Consider the following 25,044-nt stretch of genomic DNA (forward strand, 5'->3'; position numbering starts at 1 on the left):
CATCCACACAAGAACATCATGACAACGGACAGGCCACTGGAGCTACTCCACATGGATCTATTCGGTTCGATAGCTTACATAAGCATCGGCGGGAGTAAGTACTGTCTAGTTATTGTGGATGATTATTCTCGCTTCACTTGGGTGTTCTTTTTGCAGGAAAAATCACAAACCCAAGATACCTTAAAATATTCTTGAGACAGGCTCAAAATGAGTTTGGATTGAGAATCAAAAAGATAAGAAGCGATAATGGGACGGAGTTCAAGAACTCTCAAATTGAAGGCTTTCTTGAGGAAGAGGGCATCAAGCATGAGTTCTCTTCTCCCTACACACCTCAACAAAATGGTGTAGTGGAGAGAAAGAACAGAACTCTATTGGACATGGCAAGGACCATGTTTGATGAGTACAAGACACCGGACTGGTTTTGGGCCAAGGCGATTAACACCGCCTGCTACTCCATCAATCGGTTATATCTTCACCGAATCCTCAAGAAGACCTCATACGAACTCCTCACCAGTAAAAAGCCCAATGTTTCATATTTTAGAGTCTTTGGTAGCAAATGCTTTATTCTTGTTAAAAGAGGTAGAAAATCTAAATTTGCTCCTAAGACTGTAGAAGGCTTTTTACTTAGCTATGACTCAAACACAAGGGCATATAGAGTCTTCAACAAATCCACTGGATTAGTTGATGTTTCTTGTGACATTATGTTTGATGAGACTAATGGCTCCTAAGTGGAGCAAGTTGATCTTGATGAACTAGATGATGAAGAGGCTCCGTGCGTCGCACTAAGGAACATGTCCATTGGGAATGTGTGTCCTAAGGAATCCGAAGAGCTTCCACAAGCACAAGATCAACCATCATCTTCCAACCAAGCATCTCCACCAACTCAAGATGAGGAACAGGCTCAAGGTGATGAAGAAGAAGATCAAGAGGATGAGCCACCTCAAGAAGAGGCCGATGATCAAGGGGGAGATGAAGATAATCAAGACAAGGAAGATGAACAAGAAATTCAGGGTCAAAGACCGCCACACCCAAGAGTCCACCAGGCGATTTAAAGAGATCACCCTATCAACTCCATTCTTGGTGATATTCATAAGGGGGTAACTACTCGATCTCGAGTCGCACATTTCTGTGAGCATTACTCTTTTGTTTCCTCTATTGAGCCTTACAAGATTGAAGATGCATTAAGAGATTCGGATTGGGTGATGGCTATACAAGAGGAGCTCAACAACTTCACGAGGAATGAGGTATGGCATTTAGTTCCACGTCCTAATCAAAATGTTGTAGGTACCAAATGGGTATTCCGCAACAAGCAAGATGAGCATGGTGTGGTGATAAGAAACAAAGCCCGACTTGTGGCCAAAGAATATTCACAAGTCAAAGGTTTGGATTTCGATGAAACTTATGCACACGTAGCTAGGCTTGAGTTAATTTGCATATTACTTGCTTATGCTACTTACCATGGCTTCAAGCTTTATCAAATGGACGTGAAGAGTGCCTTCCTCAATGGACCCATCAAGGAAGAGGTCTATGTTGAACAACCTCCTGGCTTTAAAGACAGTGAGTACCCTAACCATGTCTATAAACTCTCAAAGGCGCTTTATGGGCTCAAGCAAGCCCCAAGAGCATGGTATGAATGACGGCGAGATTTCCTTATCACTAATGGCTTCAAAGTCGGTAAAGCCGATCCTACTCTCTTTACTAAAACTGTTGCAAATGATTTGTTTGTATACCAAATTTATGTTGACGATATTATATTTGGGTCTACTAACAAATCTACTTGTAAAGAGTTTAGTAGGATAATGGTTCAAAAATTTGAGATGTCTATGACGGGGGAGTTGAGATACTTCTTAGGATTTCAAATCAAGCAACTCCAGGATGGCACCTTCATCAGCCAAACAAAGTACATTCAAGACATTCTTAAGAAATTTGGAATGAAGGATGCCAAGTCCATCAAGACACCCATGGGAACTAATGGGCATCTCGACCTCGACACAGGAGGTAAATCCGTAGATCAAAAGGTATACCGGTCGATGATAGGATCTTTACTCTATTTATGTGCATCTCGACCGGATATTATGCTTTCCTTATGCATGTGTGCAAGGTTCCAAGCCGGTCCTAAGGAAGTTCACCTTAGGGTCGTGAAGAGAATCATGAGATATTTAGTTTACACTCCTAAGTTTGGGCTTTGGTACCCTCGGGGATCCACCTTTGATTTAATAGGTTATTCTGATGCTGATTGGGCAGGGTGTAAAATTGATAGGAAGAGCACATCAGGGACTTGTCAGTTTCTGGGGAGATCTCTGGTGTCTTGGGCTTCAAAGAAACAAAACTTCGTAGCTCTTTCTATCGCTGAAGCCGAGTATATTGCCGCAGGTCATTGTTGTGTGCAATTACTTTGGATGAGGCAAACCCTCAGGTACTATGGCTACAAATTGAGCAAAGTCCCTCTCCTATGTGATAATGAGAGTGCTATCTGCATGGCGGAGAATCCCGTTGAACATAGCCGCACTAAGCATATAGACATTCGGTATCACTTTTTGAGGGATCACCAACAAAGGGGGATATCGAAATAGCTTACATTAATACCAAAGATCAATTAGCCGATATCTTTACCAAGCCATTAGACGAGAAAACCTTTAGCAAACTTAGGAATGAGCTAAATATTCTTGATTCTCGGAATTTTGATTGAAACATTACACAGATAGCTCATTTACATACCTTTGATCATATCTCTTTCATTTGGTACGACTAATGTGTTTTCAAGTATATTTCTATACTAAGTCGTAGATTGAAAGGGAAATGGAGTCTTCGGCGAAGACAAGGCTTCCACTCCACTCTAACGGTATCATTTACCTTCGCCGTCACTCTGCATCACTCTCAAATTGCTATAATCTTTCACTCATATTTACTTGTACCAATGGGGGAGAAAATAAAGAGGGCTCTCAAATGTCTCCGTTTTTGGCGATTAATGCCAAAGGAGGAGAAAATATTAGCCCAAAGCAAAAGGACCGCACCACCACCAATTTCAAAATTTTCAAGAATTTTTCAAATTGGTATCTAAATGTATTTGATCTTGTTCAATTGATATTTATAAAAATCGGTAAAACCCTCTTGAACACTAAGAGGAGAATTTCATTCAGGGGGAGTTTTGTTTAGTCAAAGGAAAAGCGTTTGAAATAGGGGGAGAAAATTTCAAATCTTGAAAGTGCTTCTTACAATCTTATTCATATACCTTTGACTATTTGCAAAAGACTTTGAAAAAAGAATTTACAAAAAGATTTGCAAAAAAACAAAACAAGTGGTGCATATGTGGTCCAAAATGTTAAAATAAAAGAAAGCAAACCATGCATATCTAGTAAAATTATAAATTGGTTTAATTCTAAGTAACCTATGCACTTACATTATGCAAAATAGTTCAATTCTGCACTTATATATTTGCTTTGGTTTGTGTTGGCATCAATCACCAAAAGGGGGAGATTGAAAGGAAAATAGGGTCAAACCTTTTCCTATAAATGATTTTGGTGGTTGAAATGCACAACACAAATATTGGACTAACTAGTTTGCTCTAGATTATATGATCTACAGGTGCATAAAAGTTCAACGCAAAACAATAAAAGATAAAAGACAGGGTTCAATTTCAAAGGAGCAACAATCTTGAGAGTCCTCTAGTCTGGCGCACCAGACTGTCCCGTGTGCCACCGTTCAGTGTCCGGTGCACCAGGACCGTACAAGTCCTAACTCGCCACTCTCGGGTTTTTCCAGAGCCGCTCCGCTATAGTTCACCGGACTGTCCGATGCACCAGCGGAACAACGGCTCCTTCGTGGAACGGTCGACTGCACAGTGCCCCTGACAGCGCTACAGTTCGCGGCAGAAGTCAAAGCAGAGGTCAGAGGCGCACCGGACAGTAAAAAGACAGTGCTCGGTGGCGCACTAGATGCGCCCATCGACAGCAACCTGCCCCAACGGTTGTTTTAGTGGGTGAGTGTTATAAATACCCCTCAACCACCACCACTCCAACCATCTAAGCATTCAACACTCCTCATTCAATACAAGAGCAAAGTGCAACACTCCAAGACACAAATCAAAGCCACCGATCCAATCAAATCTCCAATTCAATTCTAGTGCTTTAGGACTTGTGAGAGGATCGTTCTTGTGTTTCTTTGTTGCTCTTGTTGCTTGGTTGGAGTTCTTCTTTCTCTCATTCTTACTCTCAGAGCCTTATAAGCGAAGAAAGAGACACCAATCGTGTGGTGGTCCTTGCGGGGTCTAAGTGACCTGAGAAATCAAGGAAGGAAGCTCACTCGGTCTAGGTGACCGTTTGAGAGAGGGAAAGAGTTGAAATAGACCCGGCCTTTGTGACCACCTCAACGGGGACTAGGTTCTTTAGAACCAAACCTCGGTAAAACAAATCACCATGTCATCCGCTTTATTTCTTGGTTGATTTGTTTTTACCCTCTCTCTCCCGGACTAAATATTCGCTCTAATGCTAACCCCGGCTTATAGTGTGTGCTTAAGTTTGTAATTTTCAGATTCCGCCTATTCACCCCACTCTAGGTGACTTTCAGACGTCCCCAGCAGCTCGGCGTCCAAATCTTATGAAGGAAGCAATGTCCCCAGTAGCTTGGCGTTCGTCGCCCAGGTCGGCCTTGCCAAGCTGGGCACGCACATGCCCACGAGGCAAGCGCTGCGGGGCGGGAGGAAGGAGGTGAACCACTGGGGAGCAAAGTGAAAAGCAGAAAGGGGAAGAACCTCACCGTGCTTGGAGGAGACGAGAGCAGATCCTTGTACCGCCAGGATGCAAGCAAGTGATGTGAGAGGAGAAGTGGGAGCGATACGGTGTTGCGGCAGCCAAAACGAGCACCCCAGATGCGGTGTAAAAATGTACGGCGAGTGTCCTGAATCACGCCAGACTTTTTGTGGCTGCCTAATATTAGGCATGAACCAAACACTTACCTACGAAAATGGGGCATGCCTAACCTTAGTCTATGGCATCTGGGACAGTGAACCAAACACACCCTGGTTCTTTTATAGATAGATAGATATATATAGGTAGAAATATAAATATAATGTGTTTGTGTATTATAGTGTCTCTAGCGGGGTTGGTTATACGGTCTGAGTAGCACTACTCAAATTCTGAGTTTAATTTTCCATGGAAGCAAATTTTATCACATAGACCGTCTAAACAAACTTTCGATGTAAGTGTGCAAACGAACCTCCTGAACCTTTTTGTCATGATGTAATTGTAGGTTTCATTTAACACTAAAACCTTTGCACCAGCGGTTCGTGTAGTTTTATTAAAAAACACTTGTCAAACTACAATGTACATTATCAAAAGGTTCACGATGCTCGTTTGCATGATTACACCATTGCATCTCAAAAGTAGACTACAAATTATCATTCGTGAATCACGAGCGCATATGATGGTGTGATGCCCGAAGCTCCTCGCGCTCACATTTCTCATCAACAATACAATCACCAGCGACACCGACTGCATTAGCACGCTCGCCTGTGCCAGATGGAGTGGGCTCCCCTACCATTAGCTCTCGGAGCCATGCTCTGCCTCACCATTCAAAAGCTCGACGATTCATTGACGCCGCTCGTTTCGCCCTGTTGGATGGACCACCGACAAGGCATTTGATTGTGATTCAAATCCAGGGGCACTAAGACTGAAGACGGTGATGCTTCCAGCTGTTCTCCGGTTCGAACATGCACAATGCTCGGATTTGCGCAAGTGGCTTTGGAGGTTGGGGTGCACCATTGACAAACTTGTCAGAACGGAGGAGCTCCGTCGTGAACAGGTAAGATCCAAAAATTCCAAATATATTTCCAAAAAGAAATTGCCTTGTGAAAGAGCTCGTTCGTGCTATAATAATTGAGATACAAAGATTGAAGCTATGGAAGGGCACACTACCCAAACCTAAAATCTCCCCTCCCAAAATGCTAGGAGATGTGGTTATCAAGGACAATCGATCAGACATACCCATCTGCACCAAAGATGTTGAAGCAGATCCTACCTGCAACATCAATCGGTGAGGAGTCACAAAGCCCGGTTTAAATTCAATTGAGCAACATTGGGCATCAGGAGCCATGGTCGGAGCTTGCTACCATGGTGACTGCAACGTGCTCAACAGAAACACAAAAAATTGCGTCGAACACGTCACAATCATTTGACGGGCAAAAATGCGTCGAACACGTCGCAGTCATTTGACGGGCACCCAGAAATCATGGCTCCAAAGGTTCAGATTTCAAAAGGTGGCCCACCAAAGTCATAGGATTTTTCGAGAGTTTGCTTGATTACAACAATCGACGAACTAGCTCCTTCTCGCTACACTCAAGCTTGCCTATTCTATGGGCCAAAGTTGATGCCCCTCCAGTAACACCAATCCGTACCACACAACCAGGTGACTCGACCCACTTATCATTGCTAGGATACAACCTCTCCACCAAACCGACATGATCCGCATTGAATGATAGTCATCTAGAGGGGGTGAATATACGACACCTAAAATTTAAATACTTAAAACAAAACTAAATTTCAAATTAGTGGTTAAAGTGAGAGTAAATATGATCAGTGCCGGCCCTAGCGGGGGTCGAGCAGTGCCCCCGACCAGGACCCCCAGATTAATAGGGCCTCACTTTAGTTAATAAATAACAGTATATATATACAACCATATAGCGTATATTTTATATATATGTCTATTAGCTCTACAAAACTTTTAAAGACCTAATTACAAGTCAACAACATGTCAACAACACGTCAACAAGAATTAGACATAACCCATTAATCTTGATTTCTATATTCTAGTAGTAGTACTTCTTAGTCTCAGGCCCATCTGCCTAGGCTCTCAGTCGCAAACAGACAGGCGGTCGTGCCCTCTCCTCTCGGTAGCCAACACACGACATTGGGTACGACAGCGCTTTTGTCTTTTTCTACATAGCGAACACGAAACTAACATGACATAATCGATTGATCTCACAACGTATTACATCTATTTGATCATTGTTCGAGGTAACCTTCTTTTGAGTCATCTGGACACATATATACCCCATTTTTCTACGAGATGTTATGTTACATTTTAGTTACTTTGTATTTAATATGAACAACATTTTCAAATATATATAAATATTTATTAACAATATATATATGCACTATAATTATGTGTAATAATTAATATTATCAAGGGCCTCCATTATAAGTCTTGTCCTGGGCCTCTAAAATATCAGAACCGGCACTGAATATGATCAGCGTAAGGGGGAAAAGTTCTTCTTACGAAGTGTGGTCACATGATTGTGGAATTAACTTTAGGAGCAACACTCGGGATTTGAATCAAAAACCAATAAGAGAACTTAGAGGGGAGAGGGAAGAACAAATCGCAAGCGAAATCAAACACACACAAAGAGAGACACCATGATTTTGATTTACTGGAGTTTGGTTCCAAAGAACCTATGTCTCTGTTGAGGTGTCGCAAAGGACGAAGTCTCTTTTACCCTCTCAAATGATTCCAACGATCAAGCTTGAGCCCTCTAGAACTTCTAAGATGGCGAAAGAGCCTCTAGCCTAGCGATTAAGGACTTCCGAGTAGCACCTCCAAGTCTTGGGTTCGATTCCTATCGGGAGCGATTTTTCAGGCTTGGTTAAAAAATCCCCTCGCTGTGCCCCATCCGCTCTCGGGGTGCGATGTCCTGTGCGCCACCCTCCGGTTGGGCCGTTGCAGAGTAGACAGTTGACGTCGGCCCGTTAGTGATGGGGGGCAGGGTTCGGGGATTTTCTCGCCCGGGACCATTGTTTCGGTCTCTTCTTATATGGAATGGAATACCGGGAAGGCGGTCTTTCCCTTCCCGGCCGAGTTTTTTTTAGAACTTCTAAGATGAGAGATAGTCTCCGCAAGGCAATCCATAAACTCGGAGCCTCTTGCTAGCATTTACAAAGATGAAACATCGAGCACAAGATCGTAGCAACACAACACACTTACACAAAGACGCTGTAAAGAACCACTCTAGAATGGCTATCTCTTGCACAATTTTCACTAAATAACACTTGAGAGGCTATTTGATCTCTATGATATGTTTCTCTAGCTTATAAGAGTTGAATCACATCTCTTGTGTACTGTTGAGGCCGATTAGGGGGGGGTTATAGCCCAACCCCTCAATTAGTCGTTGGTAAGAAAAAACCCAAACTCTGCATTTTCCTTAGGTGCACCAGACCTTCTGTCACCTTGCGTAATCAACAAAAAGTTATCATGTCAAGTGGCATCGGATCCGATGTACCACCGGACTCCACAATGTCAGCTAGTCGTTGGAGTATGAACTAGTGAAAGGGAAATGTGTTATACGTTATTTCTAACTTGTTTTGGTGATTGATGATCAACACGGCCCGAGTACTAACTATTTTGCTAAGCGTGTACTTGCATTTTCATAAGCGCTAGATAATGAAATCCAACTCAACTTATTGCACAAATAGAAGCTAAATAGGGCAAAACTTGGATGAGGTGAGCTATGACTAGTTTACAAGTTTGGATAAGGTCTAACTATCCTTTGGAGCATTTTTAGCACTCTAGAGGTTCTGTAATCAGAGAATTTGGGAAAGATGTATTTGGAGTCAAGTTTGAACCTAGAACATATTTATGAGTTGGAAATAGGGAAAATGTGAGAATTTATGACTTAGACCAGTTAAATGTACTCTAATTAAGTTTGTCTAAGTCATATGAAGGTTCTCAAAGTGAGTCAAATTTATTGGAAGAATCTATGAAGAAAAGTACCAAGTTTCAGTTGTTCTGGGACGTACCAGACCAGTTCGGTAGCACGTAGGACCTTCTTTCCGGTGATGTATGCAGGAGGCTCGTGCGGCATGGTACATTGAACCAATCCGATCGTGCACCAGACCGAAATTCTAAAGAGCCCTATAGGAACACAGTTAAGGTCTAACACATCGGTGACATATCTGACCTCTTTTCTTGAGAGGAGCGAAAAGGCGTTACGGGCATGGGCCTCAACCTCACATCCAAACCGCCCCTACTACGCCTTGAAGCTGCACACGGAGGTGGACACAGAGGTGGAGACGGCAACCGTTGTGGTCACCATAGAGACGAGCGCGGCAACGTGCTCCTTCCCTCGGCGCTCTCGTCACAAGAGGTGGTCGCGCCACTGCTGGATGGGGCACTGGATAGGAGGCGGTGGTGAGACGATATTTGGTTTGAGGTCAAAGTAGGATAAGACATTGGCGACACCGTCCGTTCGATTTTTTGGACCACATCGTTGCCAAAAATTACTTCGACATCTACCTACCTTCGCGTGACTATCAACAAAAAATCATAAAAAATGTGGTCATTTCTTCTATCTCTCCTTGTACGCGAGGTGGCGTGTGGCGTGCTGCCCGTCCAGCCCAGCAGAAAAGTGACAGTCTCTCCTGCTGCCGCCTTCGCATCGGAACAAGACGCCGGCGCCGGTGCTTTGGGTGACGATGAGTCTACGGCGAACGGAGTTGGTCTCGAAAGCTGCGATCGCAGACATCTTACACGCTCAACACAAGCGAAACCAGAATACAGAACTGGTGATGTCAACTTCAAGAATTCGGTAGCCACTAGCTACTGGATCTGATGCCGTGATAATAATTAAGCGGCGGTGCTAGGACTAGGACGCGCACATGATCAAAGAGCAGATCGAGTTGACATCCTCCTCCCCCACTCGTGGCCGGCCGTGGCCACCGGCGGGCGAAGGATCACCGGATCACTTCTTGTCCCTGAGCAGTACTTTGACGTAGTGTTTGTACTCGACGCGGCCCTCGCCGCGCGGGTCGGCCTCGCGGAGCATCGCGTCGGCCTCCTCCTCCGTGAGCCGGTCGCCGTGGCTCACCATCACCTGCCGCAGCTGCTCCGCGGGGATGGACCCGCTGCAGGCGTCGTCGAACACGTCGAAGCACTCGGCGAGGCGCGCCTCCGACTGCCTGGCGCCCATCTTGCGCGCCGCCACGGCCAGGAACGCCGCGAGGTCGATGTCGCCGGCGCCCGCGGCGACGCCCGCGTCCTCCAGGAAGCGCCGCGCCTCCGCCTCGTCCACGTTCTGGCCCAGGGAGCGCAGCGCCGTCACGAGCTCACCCGTGGCGATGCGACCTGCAAGCCCACCGGCCGGGAGCAACAGAGAAGCACGCACGCACATATGAGTTGAGTGAGGCTCGGAGCTAGGTGCGCGCGCGGTGGCCGGTGGATAGGAGTTCGATGGGATGGCGACTTGCCGTCCTCGTCGGCGTCGAACAGGTCGAAGATTTCCTTGCACTCGTCCACCTGCTCCGGCGTCAGCTTCTCCGCCATGTTGCTCACCCGAGCCAACCTCAGCCGCTTCCTCTTGCTATGGATGCTCTCGATGAACGAAGTGCAGAGCTTTCTTTTATTCTGATTCGATTTCGCCAGGTCAAAAGGGTAAACAGCAAATTCCGATCTGGCAGGCCACTGGCTACCTTTTCCTTGTCCTTGGTCATCAGAAAACAACGAGACAATGACCTATAACATGGGTGCAGCGCACTTAGGCCCTGTTCGGTTGTTCCGGATTGGAGCCCCGGATAAATTACTAGCCGGATTACTTCTCTAATTTATATAGATTTTGATGAGCTGAATTGAATCCTGGTTCATTCCGGTACAACCGAACAGGCCCTTAATCAATTTAGTGTCGTCGCCCAGTTTTGTTAAAAGAGACGTCTCGTCCACCTCTTGAGCGATCCAATCTGGGTGCAAAGACAGGCCATGCCGCCATGATCCTCACCTAACCATCGCAATTAGCAATGATCAAACCAGATCCAACAGCTGGCATTGTAGTATTAAAAGAAATACACCATAACTACATAAGCCCGGACGGAGCCAAAAAAAAATTTAGAAAGAGTTGAACTAAACCGTTATATCAACTACTGATAACAAATATAATAGTCTAAAGTATCGATGAACGATAAAAATAATAAAATCCATAATGAGAAATTTAGTATGCAATTTTAGGCAAGGCTTTAGGTTAGCTCTATGGAGTCTGGAGGGATAGGAAGGCTCGAGCCCCACCCGCATCTCTGCTGTACGATTGCATTTGTCTCTGGTTGAATATATGCACAAGTCGCCACCTTTTTCCCTAGGATCATGGATTTACAAAACGACGTCGGTGTTTCTCTTGTTGCACATGTGATACTAGCATATCGGCATTGTGATATTTCATCCCCGCACATATAGATACCATGGAGACGATGTCGATGCTGTTGCATTGTTGATCATTAACGAATTTGAGGAGCACCGTTGAATGTACTGATGCTTCTAGTATACGAGGACATTCGACTACTTCCACTATATCGACATATTTTTCTTTTAACGTGTTTTGCGTTTAGTGGTAACGAGCTATGATCGTGCTATCTTGATTGAACATGGTATATAGTCTAGTGCTTCTTTTCTTCAGTTGCATTAGAGCTAGGTCATGCCTAGGTTGATTTGGATGGTTTGCATATAGATGATATACCTTGTAGATTAGATCTAGTTTTGTTTTGGTTATAGCACAGATTGGAACAGATGATATACCTCGTAGATTGGCATATAGATGTGTTGCTGCTACTGGTACGTAAAAACGTTTGAATATTTCTACTATATCGATGTGTTCTTATTTCGTTGTGTTGCACCTCTAATGGTTACAATGTATAAATTTCTACTCGTATGTTATCTTGGTTAAAAGCAATAGATATGCATATGCTAGTACATAGTGCCCGTGTTTTCCTACATAACACAAGTGGGAAACGACGATAGTAGTAGTAGGGGTGTTTGTTTGGGATTATAATCTACACATGTTATATAGTCTAGCTAATTTTAAACTAACACTTAATTTAAGATAAGTTAAATTATACAATCTGGACATATTATTATCATAAACAAACATGCCCTTGGTCTATTTGCAGTAGGACACAGGAGCTGCATCAAAAGCTTAACGCTGCTTGTTCTCCCCTGTCATATGCGAAGGCCAACTTGGTTCAACAGCCTGGCAGGCACCATACCTACTTGGCGTTTTTTCCTGCTTATGCTGAGAATTAGCATATTCGTTCATGAATAATTGCCTGGCAGGCACCATTCCCCTGTCATATTCGTTCATGAATAATTAGCATGCACGTGCAAGGATGGTAAACTCAAAGATCACAGCAATGCTGAGAATCTGCTGCAATGGGGCCACCATACGGCCATACCTAATTGCCTTTTTCCCCTACCCATGATCCGTCCATGAATAAAATTAGCGTGCACGTGCAAGGATAAGAAACTGGAAGATCACAGCAATGCTGAGGACTCGTTCTCGATTGCATCATTATTAACTCCGATCCCGGTCAGTAAGGGGCTCGTCAGCCACGAATGCCCAGTTTGCATCGTAGGCATGTTGTCGTGATTTCAATTTGGCAAATCATTCCATGCCGCGCAGCGCCCGCTGCAGCTCCCGAGCTTTCTTTGGATTCCCAGAATCCACACACACCAGATGTCACATAACAAGGCGGTACAAGCCAGCAGAAGCATAACACAACAATGCAATGCAACGTACACGAGATACAAGACTCGCACAAAAGATCCAAAACCCCCTGAAAATATGAGCTTACAACAAATCCTAAAAGCTCCAGCAGGAGCAATAATGCAAGATAACATCACAATCAAAAGAGACCAGGTATCTGATGTCGAGTTCCCATGACTACACCACCTAAACCGACCACTACTAGACATTACCTCCTGCATGATACTGATGTGTACTCAAAAGGGACATGGCAAAGTACAGCTTGTGTGCCTGATATTTCACTTCAATTCATTCATAGATAACGGGGATCGCTCCTCACTTGGCCATCATGACCTTGACGAACTCCTCGTAGTTGATCTGGCCGTCGCCGTCAACATCGGCCTCACGGATCATCTCGTCGACCTCCTCGTCAGTCAGCTTCTCGCCGAGGTTGGTCATGACATGGCGGAGCTCAGCAGCCGAGATGAAACCATTCTGGTCCTTGTCGAAGACGCGAAAGGCCTCCTTAAGCTCCTCCTCGGAGTCGGTGTCCTTCATCTTCCTTGCCATCAGGTTCAGGAACTCTGGGAAGTCAATGGTCCCATTGCCATCAGCATCAACCTCGTTGATCATGTCCTGCAGCTCTGCTTCAGTGGGGTTCTGGCCAAGGGAGCGCATCACAGTTCCAAGCTCCTTGGTAGTGATGCAGCCTGCAGCGGGTGAATAGATCAAACCTAAATTAGTATTGGAAGAACATACAATCTTCTCATCAAGGGGTACACATCAATATCACTGTTTCATTTCAAAGAAATACCAAATACAGTAACTTATCTGTGCTATAATATACACATTTTGAAGACTTCTTTATATAAATAACTACCATCGCAACAATACAGCACAGGTCATAATGTGGCAGTCATCTTCAGAAGCCTAAGGGACATTTCAGTTTGCCAATCACTTGCATGCTCCTATTAAATTGCAGTAGCAGAAAAAAAAATGGTAAACAGGCATTGCTCCAAAGAGAAGTCAACTAAACAAGCACAATGTTGCACTGCAACAGAAGGATGAAAGTTATGTCAAACAAGTAACATGAGGAAATAGTAAAGTGCCAGTCACTTTCACAAGATACCAATGTTGTTGGTCATCCACTGTCAAATACAAGGATTGACTTTATGGATCTATATCACATAATATCATGAACACTTGGGAAAATAATATAACAATCCACCTAACAGTGTAACATGAAGAGATCAATGCAGTTCACAGCTTTAATATACTCAAATCAGTTTCCTGATATTTTAATGAAGCGCCATGCTTAACAACTATTAATATGTAATCCAAAATGAGAATTATAATGTATACTCGCTATGGCACAAATCATTCACTAGTTCAGCTTGTCTCTAAACATGCTAGCAAGTAATCATTCAACAGAACAGAAAAGAACTTTCAGAGATTAGCCGACATGGGGAGTGGCTAATAATGAGCGCTCCACAATCATGTCTAGGACAACAAGCATTTTATGACCAACTGGAAGACTATCATAGACCAAATTATACATTGATGAAGCACTACTGTTAAAGAAAACTTACTGAAAAAAATCTAAAACAAATAATGACTACTGCTTAACATACTACTACTAGTAGACAACAAGATTAACAACTTAATTTCAAGGCATAGCTCAACTGTTGAATCCACACCCTTATTTCAAAATCAAACGGACTCAGCTATCGCCTATCTAGCTCTACCATCAATACATTCCCTAATACATCTATTGGCACTAGATATGTAGAATTGTAGATTACACAACCATGCTGATAAGCTGACTCACAGAGTTCGACAAACAGACCATGCTAAATTCACTTTCCATTCTCTGGAATGTTTCACGAGACATTTGAATTCCAGTCCTACTTAGGCGAGGCAACAAATTCCCGATCCCCAAATCGTTCTCCCGTCGTGAGTACCGCACTCCATAAACAGATCCACGACACCCCAAAAAACCATCATTTTGCTGCTCTCCCGCCCTAGAGCAAGCTCTTGCATAACAAAGAGATGGTAGCTGTAAATGAATACATAATCAGGAGCCACCGAATGTCCTAATCGACTCAGAGATCATCAAACGGTAAGCACCACAGCACGCGGCCGGCCGGATCTAGAGCCCTACCAGCAACGCCTCCTACAGAAATCCTACCATTCGGGCCGGATCGGACGGGCCGGGAGCTGGATCCCGATCCGGCCGCGAGAGATCGAGGCGCCTAGCAGAGAGTAAAAGGGAGGGGGCCAGATGGGTACCGTCGCCATCCTTATCGAAGAGGCTGAAGGCCTCCTTGAACTCCGCGATCTGCTCGTCCGTGAGCTGGTCCGCCATGGAAGATGGCTGCGGCGAGGGCACGCGATGGGGAAGAAGGGGAAACGATGGATGCTCGTGCTCGCGTCACTTTGTTGATTGGTCTGACCGGACGGAGAACCAGGTGGCTGGTCGTGCGGTCCGTGGGCCGGATTTATAGGCAGCGGTGTGGCGACTGGCGAGGACGCGACCGCGAGGGGAGGATTCCAAGTTGCAATTGCGGTTTTTCTCCGCCCTTTTTCTCCCTATCTATTTCGTTTTTTCCTTTCCTTTTCCTTTCCTTTTTCCATTTCGTTTTCTCTTTACTTTAGCAATAGGTAATCCAGAATTCCCTATTCCATTTTACGATCAGATATTATCGGACTAGCGACAGTTCGATTTGTGTTTGGACATGCAACGTGATGTGATCAGTGGCGGATCCAACATCGATTTAAGAGGGGCTACTAAGTTAATGCTATAAAAAAATTAAACCAAACAAAAAAATATAATTGATGTTTAATATGACACAAGAAGTAAGATATAATTTAAACATTCAAGAAATATGTAGCCCAAAAATAAGTCGATACGAATTCGTCGAATTCTAGAAATACAATAATCAATACATACCGTTCATGAGTTGATGTTACGAGGTAAATTTATCTTTGAGTTCTTAAGTCTTGAAAATACTTCAAAATCTTTTCATCTTGAATATCTACAAACATATCCCGCTCAATATAGCATAGCATGATGTTATTAATCCATTCATCATGCATTTTATTTCTTCTTTCAGTCTTGATAATGTTCATAGCAGAGAAGGCCCTCTCAACAGTTGCAGTTGCCACTCGCAAGATTAATTCAAGCTCAACAAGACGATACACTAAACTGAAACATATGTGTCTATCTGTTTTAACCATCTTTGTAGCAAGGTGTCCAATATCATTACAATATCTAAATCCATCATCATTTCTAACCTCATCAATGATAAGATAAGTTGGTCCATAAGGCATGCACGTTCATAATCGCTAAAATCAGCACCATAAATCTTCGGTAGCTCAATTAACTTCTCTAAATCAAAGTTGGCAAAAGAATCCCTTGGATCAAGGCATACAGTATGTCACACCCGGTTTTAGAAGGCAAACCGAATGCGAACCATGTACGTGCCAGGATCAGTTATTCACGTACACAGCAGTTACATAATATGGACATCATCACACAGTGCTCAAAATAGTATTAATAAGGGAAATAGTCGATTACATCATACGTCTGAGACGTCCATATAGTTCTTACAATAAATCAAAGTGCGGAAGAGAAACGTAGATAACACGGCCTTCACAGGCAGCCGACTGGGGGTTGCCGCTAACCCACACCTAGAACTCGTCGTAATCTTGGAACTCCTGGAAGTCTCCTTCCACAGCTTCATCTTCTCCTGAGCAGTGGTTGCAATGCTGACAACCTGGGGGGGGGTTTGGTGTGTAGAGCAAGGGTGAGTACACATCAACATACTCAGCAAGCATCCTGTTTGGCTGTAGTGGACTAGCTTTATGTGGGGATAAGTCAAGCAGTTGCTTTTAGTTGGTCAGGTTATTATTTACTAGTAGAAAGCCAAGTTTTAGCATTAACCCAAGTTATTAGCCCGATGTACCCTTTCCAAACGGAAAGAATACCACTTACCAGCACCATAATCGTAACCAGAACCATCAATCTCATTGCCACCTGTACCACAATGTCTCTGATCAAGTACCACTAATCACTGGAGCTCCCTTGGCCGCTCATAACCGCGAGCACGGCTGATATATCAGTTTCATAACACTCTGCAGAGGTTGTGCACTTTACCCACAAGCCGTGATTCCCTCTCTGGCCCGGGCTTGCAAGACCCTTATTCACTCCCGAGGTGAATGGCCAAGGATTCACTACGAAGCCTTTACAAAGATTCCCCGGGGCTGTAGCCACCCGTTAGGTTTCCTAAATGCACCGCACTCCTCCCCAAGGGACAAATCAACCTTGGCAGAGCGAGCCGCATACACCGAGCCCCATTGACGGCACGACGGCTAAGTGAACTACACCCCGGATCCTCTAATTATTCAGCTAAGGGCACCCCATTCCACCCTCATGGTTGCACTGTTTTCCCGGGCGGTCATCCATAGAACAGGTCCTTACGGAGAGGCACTCGAGAAACCGCTCGAGCCCCCTTGAATACCACAAGTACAACATCATAATAAGAGAAGGGAAAACAGCGTATCATAGATAATCACATCATGTTCATTGATTAGAGTTGAGCAATAGCATCAGACTAAGTAGTAATAATCCGACCCAAATAGGTAAACAAGGACATGGATAACAAAAGCTAGTCAATCCTTAGGTATAAATGTGTAATGCGGGAGGGTGAATTAAATAATGAATAGGACATAGATAGGTCAAGGGACACTTGCCTCCACCAAACGACTGCTGCTCAGGGGCTTCTCCTGCGAATTCCTCGGGCTCTTCGACCGGATCGTTCTCTATGCGAGCGCAAACACACATACATACATCCACATATTTAATACAAAAGAACAGTACACCATATAAGATAACAAATAAAGCGAATATGCATCAAGTATGACGTTCGATAACGCATTTGTTATGGTTAGAAAGAAACGGGAAAGGTCTCGCAGGGGGTTAAATCTTATGCACTAATGACACAATTGGTTTTTAACAAAATAATTCTGTTATATATATTTATATATACTAATGGAAACCTAATCACTTTTAGTTGATCAACATTGCACAGGGTAAACAATTAACTACGTGAATCAATAACATAACGGAATTTTAAATTAAACTTCCTATTTTCCCATAGCATGAACAGTGATTAGCCTACTTAAAATACAGTAATTATGATCACAGAAAGTAAATAAAATTAAATAAAAAAAATAAAAAAAACAGAAGGGGGGGGGGGGGCGGTTGAACCGGCCCTAGGGCGGTTGAACCGGCCCTAGGCGGGGCGCGGGCGCGGGCGGGGCTGGCCGGGCGGCTGAGCCGCTGAGCCGGCCGGTTGAACCGGCGGCCAGGCGGGCGCGCGGGGGGGGTCGGGCTGGGGAGGGCGGGCGGCGCAGGGGGCGGCCGAGCCGGCCGAGCAGGGGGCGGGGCGGCCGAGCCGCAGGGCGCGCAGGGGCGCGGGGCAGGGCGCGGGGCAGGGCGCGGGGCGGCCGAGCGGCCGAGCCGGCGGGGTGGGGCGGGCGGCCGAACCGGCCATGGGGCCGAGCGGCGAGGGGAAGGGGAGGGAGGAGAGGGGAGAGAGGGAGAGAGGGAGGAGGGGGGGGCTTACCGGCGTCGGGGATCGACGGCGAGGGGCGGCCGGCGGCAGGGGGCGGCGCGGCAAACAGGGGGCGGCGGCGGCTACCTAGGGCAGGGGGCGGGTAGGGGGTAGGGGCGGCGGCTTAGGTGGGGAGGGAGAAAATGAGGGGGGGAGAGGGAGAGGGTTAGGGAATAAGGGAAAGAGGGGGGGGGCGGCTGGGCCTTCCAGGCCCAAGAGGGGGGGGCGCGCAGGGGCCTGGGCCGGCCGGGGTCGGCCCACGGCGCGGGAGAGAGAGAAAAAGAGGAGAGAAAAAGAGAGGGAGAAAAAAGAAAGAAAAGATCTTCTCCACATTTTCGAAATCCGATCTTTCTACATGAATGCAATTGCGCTTTCAAAGCAATCAAAAGAAATGCAAGGTTCGGCATGGTGCATCAAACAACATAAAGTACTTAGGGTTTTCTTACACGGGAAATCCAAACCGAATCCCGCTAGAACTTTGGAAAAGGTCAAGGTTTAGCGAGGGGAAAAAGAAAAAGAAAAGGTAACGCCCGAATTTTGGCGAGTAAAGAAAAGAAAAAATTCAACTGCAAAATTCGGGGCGTTACAAACCTATCCCCCTTAAAAGAATCTCGCCCTCGAGATTCAGGGTTGGCTAGCAAAGAGCTCTGGGTACTTGGCCATCAGATCATCTTCACGCTCCCAGGTTGCTTCTTCCTCAGAGTGGTGATTCCATCTGACTTTGCACATTCTGACGGTCTTCCTTCGGGTGACTCTATCTGCAACCTCAAGGATCTGAGCTGGCTTCTCAACATAGGTCAAGTCCTCCTGGACCTCCAGACCTTCCACTGGCAACTGCTCTTCTGGCACACGCAAGCACTTCTTCAACTGAGACACATGAAAGACATTATGCACAGCAGACAAATTCTCTGGCAAACTGAGCTGATAAGCCACTTCTCCTCGTCTTGCAAGAATCTGATACGGACCAATGTAGCGGGGTGCTAGCTTGCCTTTCACTCCGAATCTTCTGACTCCTCTGATCGGTGACACTTTCAGATAAACAAAGTCTCCGACTTCGAAACTCAGCTCTCTTCTTCTTGTGTCCGCATAGCTTCGCTGCCTCGATTGCGCTATCTTCAGATTCTCTCGGACCATCTTGATGTTCTCTTCGGCTTCAAGCAGAATATCTGGCCCAAACACCTGCTTCTCTCCAGGCTGATCCCATTGCAACGGAGTTCTGCAACTCCTTCCATACAGCGCTTGAAACGGTGACATCTTCAAACTGGCCTGATAACTGTTGTTATAGGAAAACTCTGCATAAGGCAATCGCTTGTCCCATCCGGACTGATCTTGCAACGCACAGGCTCTCAACATATCTTCAAGGATTTGATTGGTTCTTTCAGTCTGACCATCTGTCTGCGGGTGATAAGCTGAACTGAAATTCAGATGCGTGCCCAAGGCTTCATGCAACTGCTGCCAGAAATGAGAGGTGAACTGCGTTCCTCTGTCTGACACTATCTTCTTTGGCACACCATGAAGACAAACGATCCGAGACATATACAATTCTGCCAATACTGCACTGTTGTAGTTGGTCTTGACAGGTATGAAGTGGGCTGACTTGGTCAAACGGTCCACTACTACCCAAATGGAATCGTAGCCGGCTCGAGTGCGAGGCAATCCGACTATGAAATCCATACCAATTTCATCCCATTTCCACTGAGGGATCTGCAACGGTTGCAACAATCCAGCTGGCCTCTGGTGTTCTGCCTTAATTCTTCGACAACTATCGCACATAGCCACATGCTCTGCGATTTCTCTTTTCATTCCGTACCACCAGAATTTCTTCTTCAGATCCTGGTACATCTTCTCACTGCCAGGGTGAATCGAATAAGCTGTCTCATGAGCTTCCTTAAGAATCAACTCCCGAATAGACTGGACATTGGGAACACACAAGCGGTCTTTGAACCATACCACACCTCCAGCATCTTCTCGAAAATCTTTGCCTCTGCCATCTAGAATCAATCGCCGAATCTCACTGATCTTCTCATCATTTTTCTGCGCTTCTTTGATTTCGCGCTCCAAGGTAGGTTCCAATTCAACTGTGACTCCTCGCGAATTGTTCAGAAATCCGAGACTCAACCTGTCAAACTCCTTGGCCAACTCATAAGGCATCGGGCGAGCGACCATCAGATTGACTTGACTCTTTCTGCTCAAAGCATCTGCCACTACGTTCGCTTTGCCTGGATGGTAATGAATCTCCAACTCATAGTCTTTGATCAATTCTAACCATCTTCGTTGCCTCATGTTCAACTCTGACTGAGTGAATATGTACTTCAGACTCTTATGGTCTGTGTAAACATCGCATTTCTGTCCATACAGATAGTGCCTCCATGTCTTCAGTGCGTGAACCACTGCTGCCAACTCTAGATCATGGATTGGGTAATTCTTCTCATGAACCTTCAGCTGTCGGGACGAGTAAGCCACAACTCTTCCCTCTTGCATCAACACACATCCCAAACCTGTGTAACAAGCATCGCAATACACCGAGAAGGGCTTGTGCACATCAGGCAAGACTAGGACAGGCGCTGTAGTCAACTTCTCTTTCAGCGCTTCAAAGGCCTCTTGGCATTTCTGGGTCCACTTGAACTCAACCTTGTTGCCTAGCAACGCTGTCATTGGCTTCGCAATCTTCGAAAACCCTTCAATGAATCGCCGATAATATCCGGCCATTCCAATGAAGCTCTTGATTCCTCGAGCATCCGTTGGCGCTTTCCAGTTCAGAATATCTGCCACTTTCTTCGGATCCACAGCCAATCCTTCTTTGTTGATTATGTGACCCAAGAACAGGACTTCACTGATCCAGAACTCACACTTGCTCAACTTTGCATACAACTGGTGCTCTCGCAATCTCTGCAATACCTTCCTCAAATGATCTGCATGCTCTTCTTCGCTATGAGAGTAAACTAGAATATCATCAATGAATACTACCACAAACTTATCAAGGTAATCCATGAATACACTGTTCATCAAGTTCATAAAGAATGCTGGCGCATTGGTCAAACCAAAAGACATCACTGTGAACTCATATAAACCATACTTGGTAATGAATGCCGTCTTCGGAATGTCCGAAGGTCGGATCCTGAGCTGATGATAACCTGACCTCAGATCGATCTTGGAGAACACACTGGCTCCTCTCAACTGGTCGAACAGATCTTCTATTCTGGGCAAAGGATACTTGTTCTTGATCGTGACCTCATTCAAAGCTCTATAATCGATGCACATCCTCTTAGTGCCATCTTTCTTCTCCACAAACAAGACAGGGGCGGCCCAAGGCGAAGTGCTTGGCCGGATGTAACCTTTCTCTGACAGCTCATCAATCTGCTTCTTAAGCTCAACCAACTCTGGTCCAGATATTCTGTAAGCTCTCTTAGAGATGGGGGCGGTTCCAGGAAGAAGCTCTATAGCAAACTCAACCTTCCGCTCTGGTGGCATACCCGGTAAATCCTTTGGAAACACATCTGGGAATTCAGACACAACCTTAATACTCTCAATTGGGTCTGCTTCACTGCTATCGACAGCCATCTGATAACAACTTCCTTTCTTTGGCTCAGGCGGGACTAACTCGGTCACCACTTCCTCTCCTAGTGGGGACACCAACTTGATTGTCCTTTTATCACAACTGATAACTGCCTGATACTTATCTAGCCAATTCATCCCTAGGATGACATCTATTCCCTGAGTACCCATTACTATAAGGTTGGCGGGAAACGCTATCCCCCTTATTTCCACACTTATATTCAAACAAATGCTATCAGCTCGAACTCTACCACCGGCTGAGTCAATTTGAATGGGGGTTAACATGGTAGTAGTTGGAAGATTATGTGCTTCTACCCATGATGCAGTAATGAAAGAATGTGTTGCTCCAGTATCAAATAACACTTCTGCAATATGGGAGTCGACTGGGAACATACCTACTATCATGTCGGGGGTCTCCTGAACTGCTTCAGCCTCCAAGTGATTCAATCTTCCATGATTATAGCGCGGCTGAGAGCGGTTGCCTGCTCCAGGCTGAGGCACATTCTGCTTTGCTGGGGCATTGGGGCCTGACTGCTGCTGGGCTGCCTTCTTCGGACATTGCATCACCCGATGGCCTTGCTCTCCACAGTGGAAACATGCCCTGTTTCCAACCTGAGCTGGTGCTGCCTGACTGTTCTGCTGATTTGCTGGGGCAGGAAGACGAGGTGTTTGCTGATTCTGCTTTTGAAACTGACCTCCTGACTGATTGCTCTGACGGTTCTGGTACTGATGCTGAGGATACTGCCTTTGGAACTGCTGATACTGCTGACGCTGCTGATGCTGCTGAGATGGACGCTGGTTCTGCCTGAACTGCTGAGGTTGATTGCCTGAGAAACGAGGACGGCTGCTGCTTCCAGGCTGGGGTCCACTGATCTTGCGCTTACGATCTTCCATCTCCTTGCGCTTCCTTTCTGTCATGATTGCTCTGTCAATCAGGTGCTGGAATGTCGGGAAGGTGTGATTCATCAGCTGATACTGCAGAGGGTCAACCAAGCCTCTCAGGAAACGGTACTGTCGCTTGGCGTCGGTGTTGACATCTTCAGGAGCATAGCGAGACAATTGCAGAAACCTGTCTCGATACTCACTGACAGACGATGACCCTTGCTTGAGGGCCAGGAACTCCTCCTTCTTCACTGTCATCAGACCTGCAGGCACATGGTACTGACGAAAGCTACCTCGGAATTCTTCCCAGGTAATGGTGTCGGGGTTGGCATGGGTGGCGAGGTAAGACTCCCACCATGACTGGGCTGCTCCTCTCAACAGACGGGGACCATACAAGACTTTCTCCCGGTCATCGCACTGAGCGGTATGCAACTCCCGCTCCACAGTGCGCAGCCAATCTTCAGCATCCATGGGGTCAGAAGAGTGAGCGAACGTTGGTGGATGACCTCTCATGAATTCAGCACGCTTGTCTCTAGGCATCTGAGGCATCTGAGGCTGGGGTGGTGCTTGCTGCTGTTGCTGCTGCTGCTGCTGCTGAATGGCGGCCAGAGTCTGACCGATGGCTTGAACTGCCTGAGTCTGCATCAGAAACATCTGCTCGATCGACATCGGGGGCGGGGGCGGCAGGTGCTGCTGCTGGGGCACCTCATCCTGCGGAGCGGCTCGCTCCTGCTGAGCACGCCTTCCTCCTCTACGCCTGTTCTCTGACATCTGCAGAACGCAACCACACATCAGAACTGATCTGGCAAAGCTTGCAGCATAAGAAAAGAGTATAGAATTCTCCAACAGCACTGAACAGATGAGCATCTTCACTGATCTCCAACACAGACCACACAGCTTCTCAGATAAAGAGGAAAGGAGAATAATGGGTTTCCCAACTATATAACTAACTTTATTGACATAGTATGTAAACCAAAATGCAGGGGATACCCACACTCTGGTGACAATCATTACAAAGATCCAAATCAAACATAGTTCATCATGACAAACATAAATGCACAGGATATAGCAAACTACCCTGTCTAACTAAAACTAACTAAGACCGAGACTAACGCTAAGACTGAAGCTTCCATGTATATATTTATTTCGTATTAATTACAAGATCCAACTCTAACGATCTATGGTTCTAGGTTTATCTTGGTCTTGCAGGCGGGATTGCCATAAGACTGGTGTCCACGCTGAGGTGAGCGGTACGGGTGCTGAGTCCCAACGGGAGCGGGGGAACCACCGTCCAGAAAACGACGTTCCGCGCGCTCAGCCCGCAGCAGGGCGATCTCAGCACGAGCCCTACTCAGCTCGTCTAATGCATGGTCCAGCTCCGTGTTTAGCACGGCGGCTAGGTTGACTGTGCTGCTCAACCTAGGATTGCCCTCACCGACGGGTGAGACAATCACGCCTCCTGTGTTGCCAGATGAACGGCGGGGGTAATACTTCAGGTCAAGACCGTCAGCTGCCCCACCGAAAACCGAGCAGTAGTGCGAAAGCGCACGCCGTGCAGCATCTTGCATGGCTGCCTCAGCTGAGTCCCGCTCAGAGATAGAATAGTGCTCTGAACAGGCCTCTGCACCCTGGAGACTGTCCTCCGGGCAGCGCACCAAGCAAGTTGCCTCCCAGCGGTCCGGGTAGACCCCGCGACTATGCTGGTAGACCACACAGCGATACTCGACGGACCAAGTATGCCGGTCAAATGCCCGACGTAGCAGGGTGTCGAGCGCATCATGGAAGTGACACCCGCGAGCAGCGTCGCGAGTGATGGGTCGAGCAACCCATCCTTCCGGCTCAGGGTTAGCAGAGAAGTCGGTGTCGTGGCTCGAGCTGTCGTCGCCTCCTCCGTCGTCTGGGTCTCCTCCAGCAGCTACTCCAGAGGCTGGGGCGCCCAGTGGTGGTGCAGGGGGCGCCTCTAGAGGAAGCACAGGGGAGCAGCTCCTCACAGACTCTATCTCCTGGTGGAGCGAGAAGGAAGAGCTCTGCTGCTCCTGTCGTCGACGTTCCTGCTCCTCACGCAGGCGATGGTGTAGTCTCTCCAAGTGGCTGGACTGTCCGGCCACAGGACGGCGAAGCGGACGCTCAGCAAGGCGGGAGGGTAAGAAGGGGATGACTGACTTTCGTGCAGTGTGTCTAAGTCGAGCCATCTACAAAAGACATCGCAAGCAAAAGGGTGAGAACAGAATTAATATGACCAGCAAGTAATGAATCATAAATAAATGAAGGATCAGAATAAAACATAATTTTCAGCAAGGTATAATATGTAGTAGAACATAGGTTTGGTCAGTAGGACCAACTTTTGAAGGGATATCAAAGTCAAGGAAGAGACAGAGGTCTATAATCCTTAGAACGGCCATTCTACTCTAGGTTAGCGGTCCTACAGTCAGCACGGCTTTGATACCACTTATGTCACACCCGGTTTTAGAAGGCAAACCGAATGCGAACCATGTACGTGCCAGG

General features: G+C 46.3%; 2 protein-coding genes across 2 annotated transcripts; both read right to left on the minus strand.

The window, feature by feature from the left end:
- Positions 1-9,456: 9,456 nt before the first annotated feature.
- LOC103635808 (probable calcium-binding protein CML9) lies at positions 9,457-10,460 on the minus strand. The gene is made up of 2 exons (XM_008658190.4): positions 10,233-10,460; positions 9,457-10,110 (listed from the first exon to the last, which is right to left on the minus strand). Exons 1-2 carry the CDS (start codon positions 10,306-10,308, stop codon positions 9,728-9,730), a joined length of 459 nt encoding a protein of 152 aa, XP_008656412.1. The 5' UTR covers positions 10,309-10,460; the 3' UTR covers positions 9,457-9,727.
- Positions 10,461-12,585: 2,125 nt separating this feature from the next.
- LOC541661 (calmodulin) lies at positions 12,586-14,958 on the minus strand. The gene is made up of 2 exons (NM_001111414.2): positions 14,777-14,958; positions 12,586-13,197 (listed from the first exon to the last, which is right to left on the minus strand). The coding sequence occupies exons 1-2, from the start codon at positions 14,850-14,852 to the stop codon at positions 12,824-12,826; spliced, it is 450 nt and encodes a 149-aa protein (NP_001104884.2). The 5' UTR covers positions 14,853-14,958; the 3' UTR covers positions 12,586-12,823.
- Between the last annotated feature and the right edge of the window lie 10,086 nt (positions 14,959-25,044).

Source organism: Zea mays, chromosome 8, assembly GCF_902167145.1.
Source record: "Zea mays cultivar B73 chromosome 8, Zm-B73-REFERENCE-NAM-5.0, whole genome shotgun sequence".
Taxonomy (NCBI): domain Eukaryota; kingdom Viridiplantae; phylum Streptophyta; class Magnoliopsida; order Poales; family Poaceae; genus Zea; species Zea mays.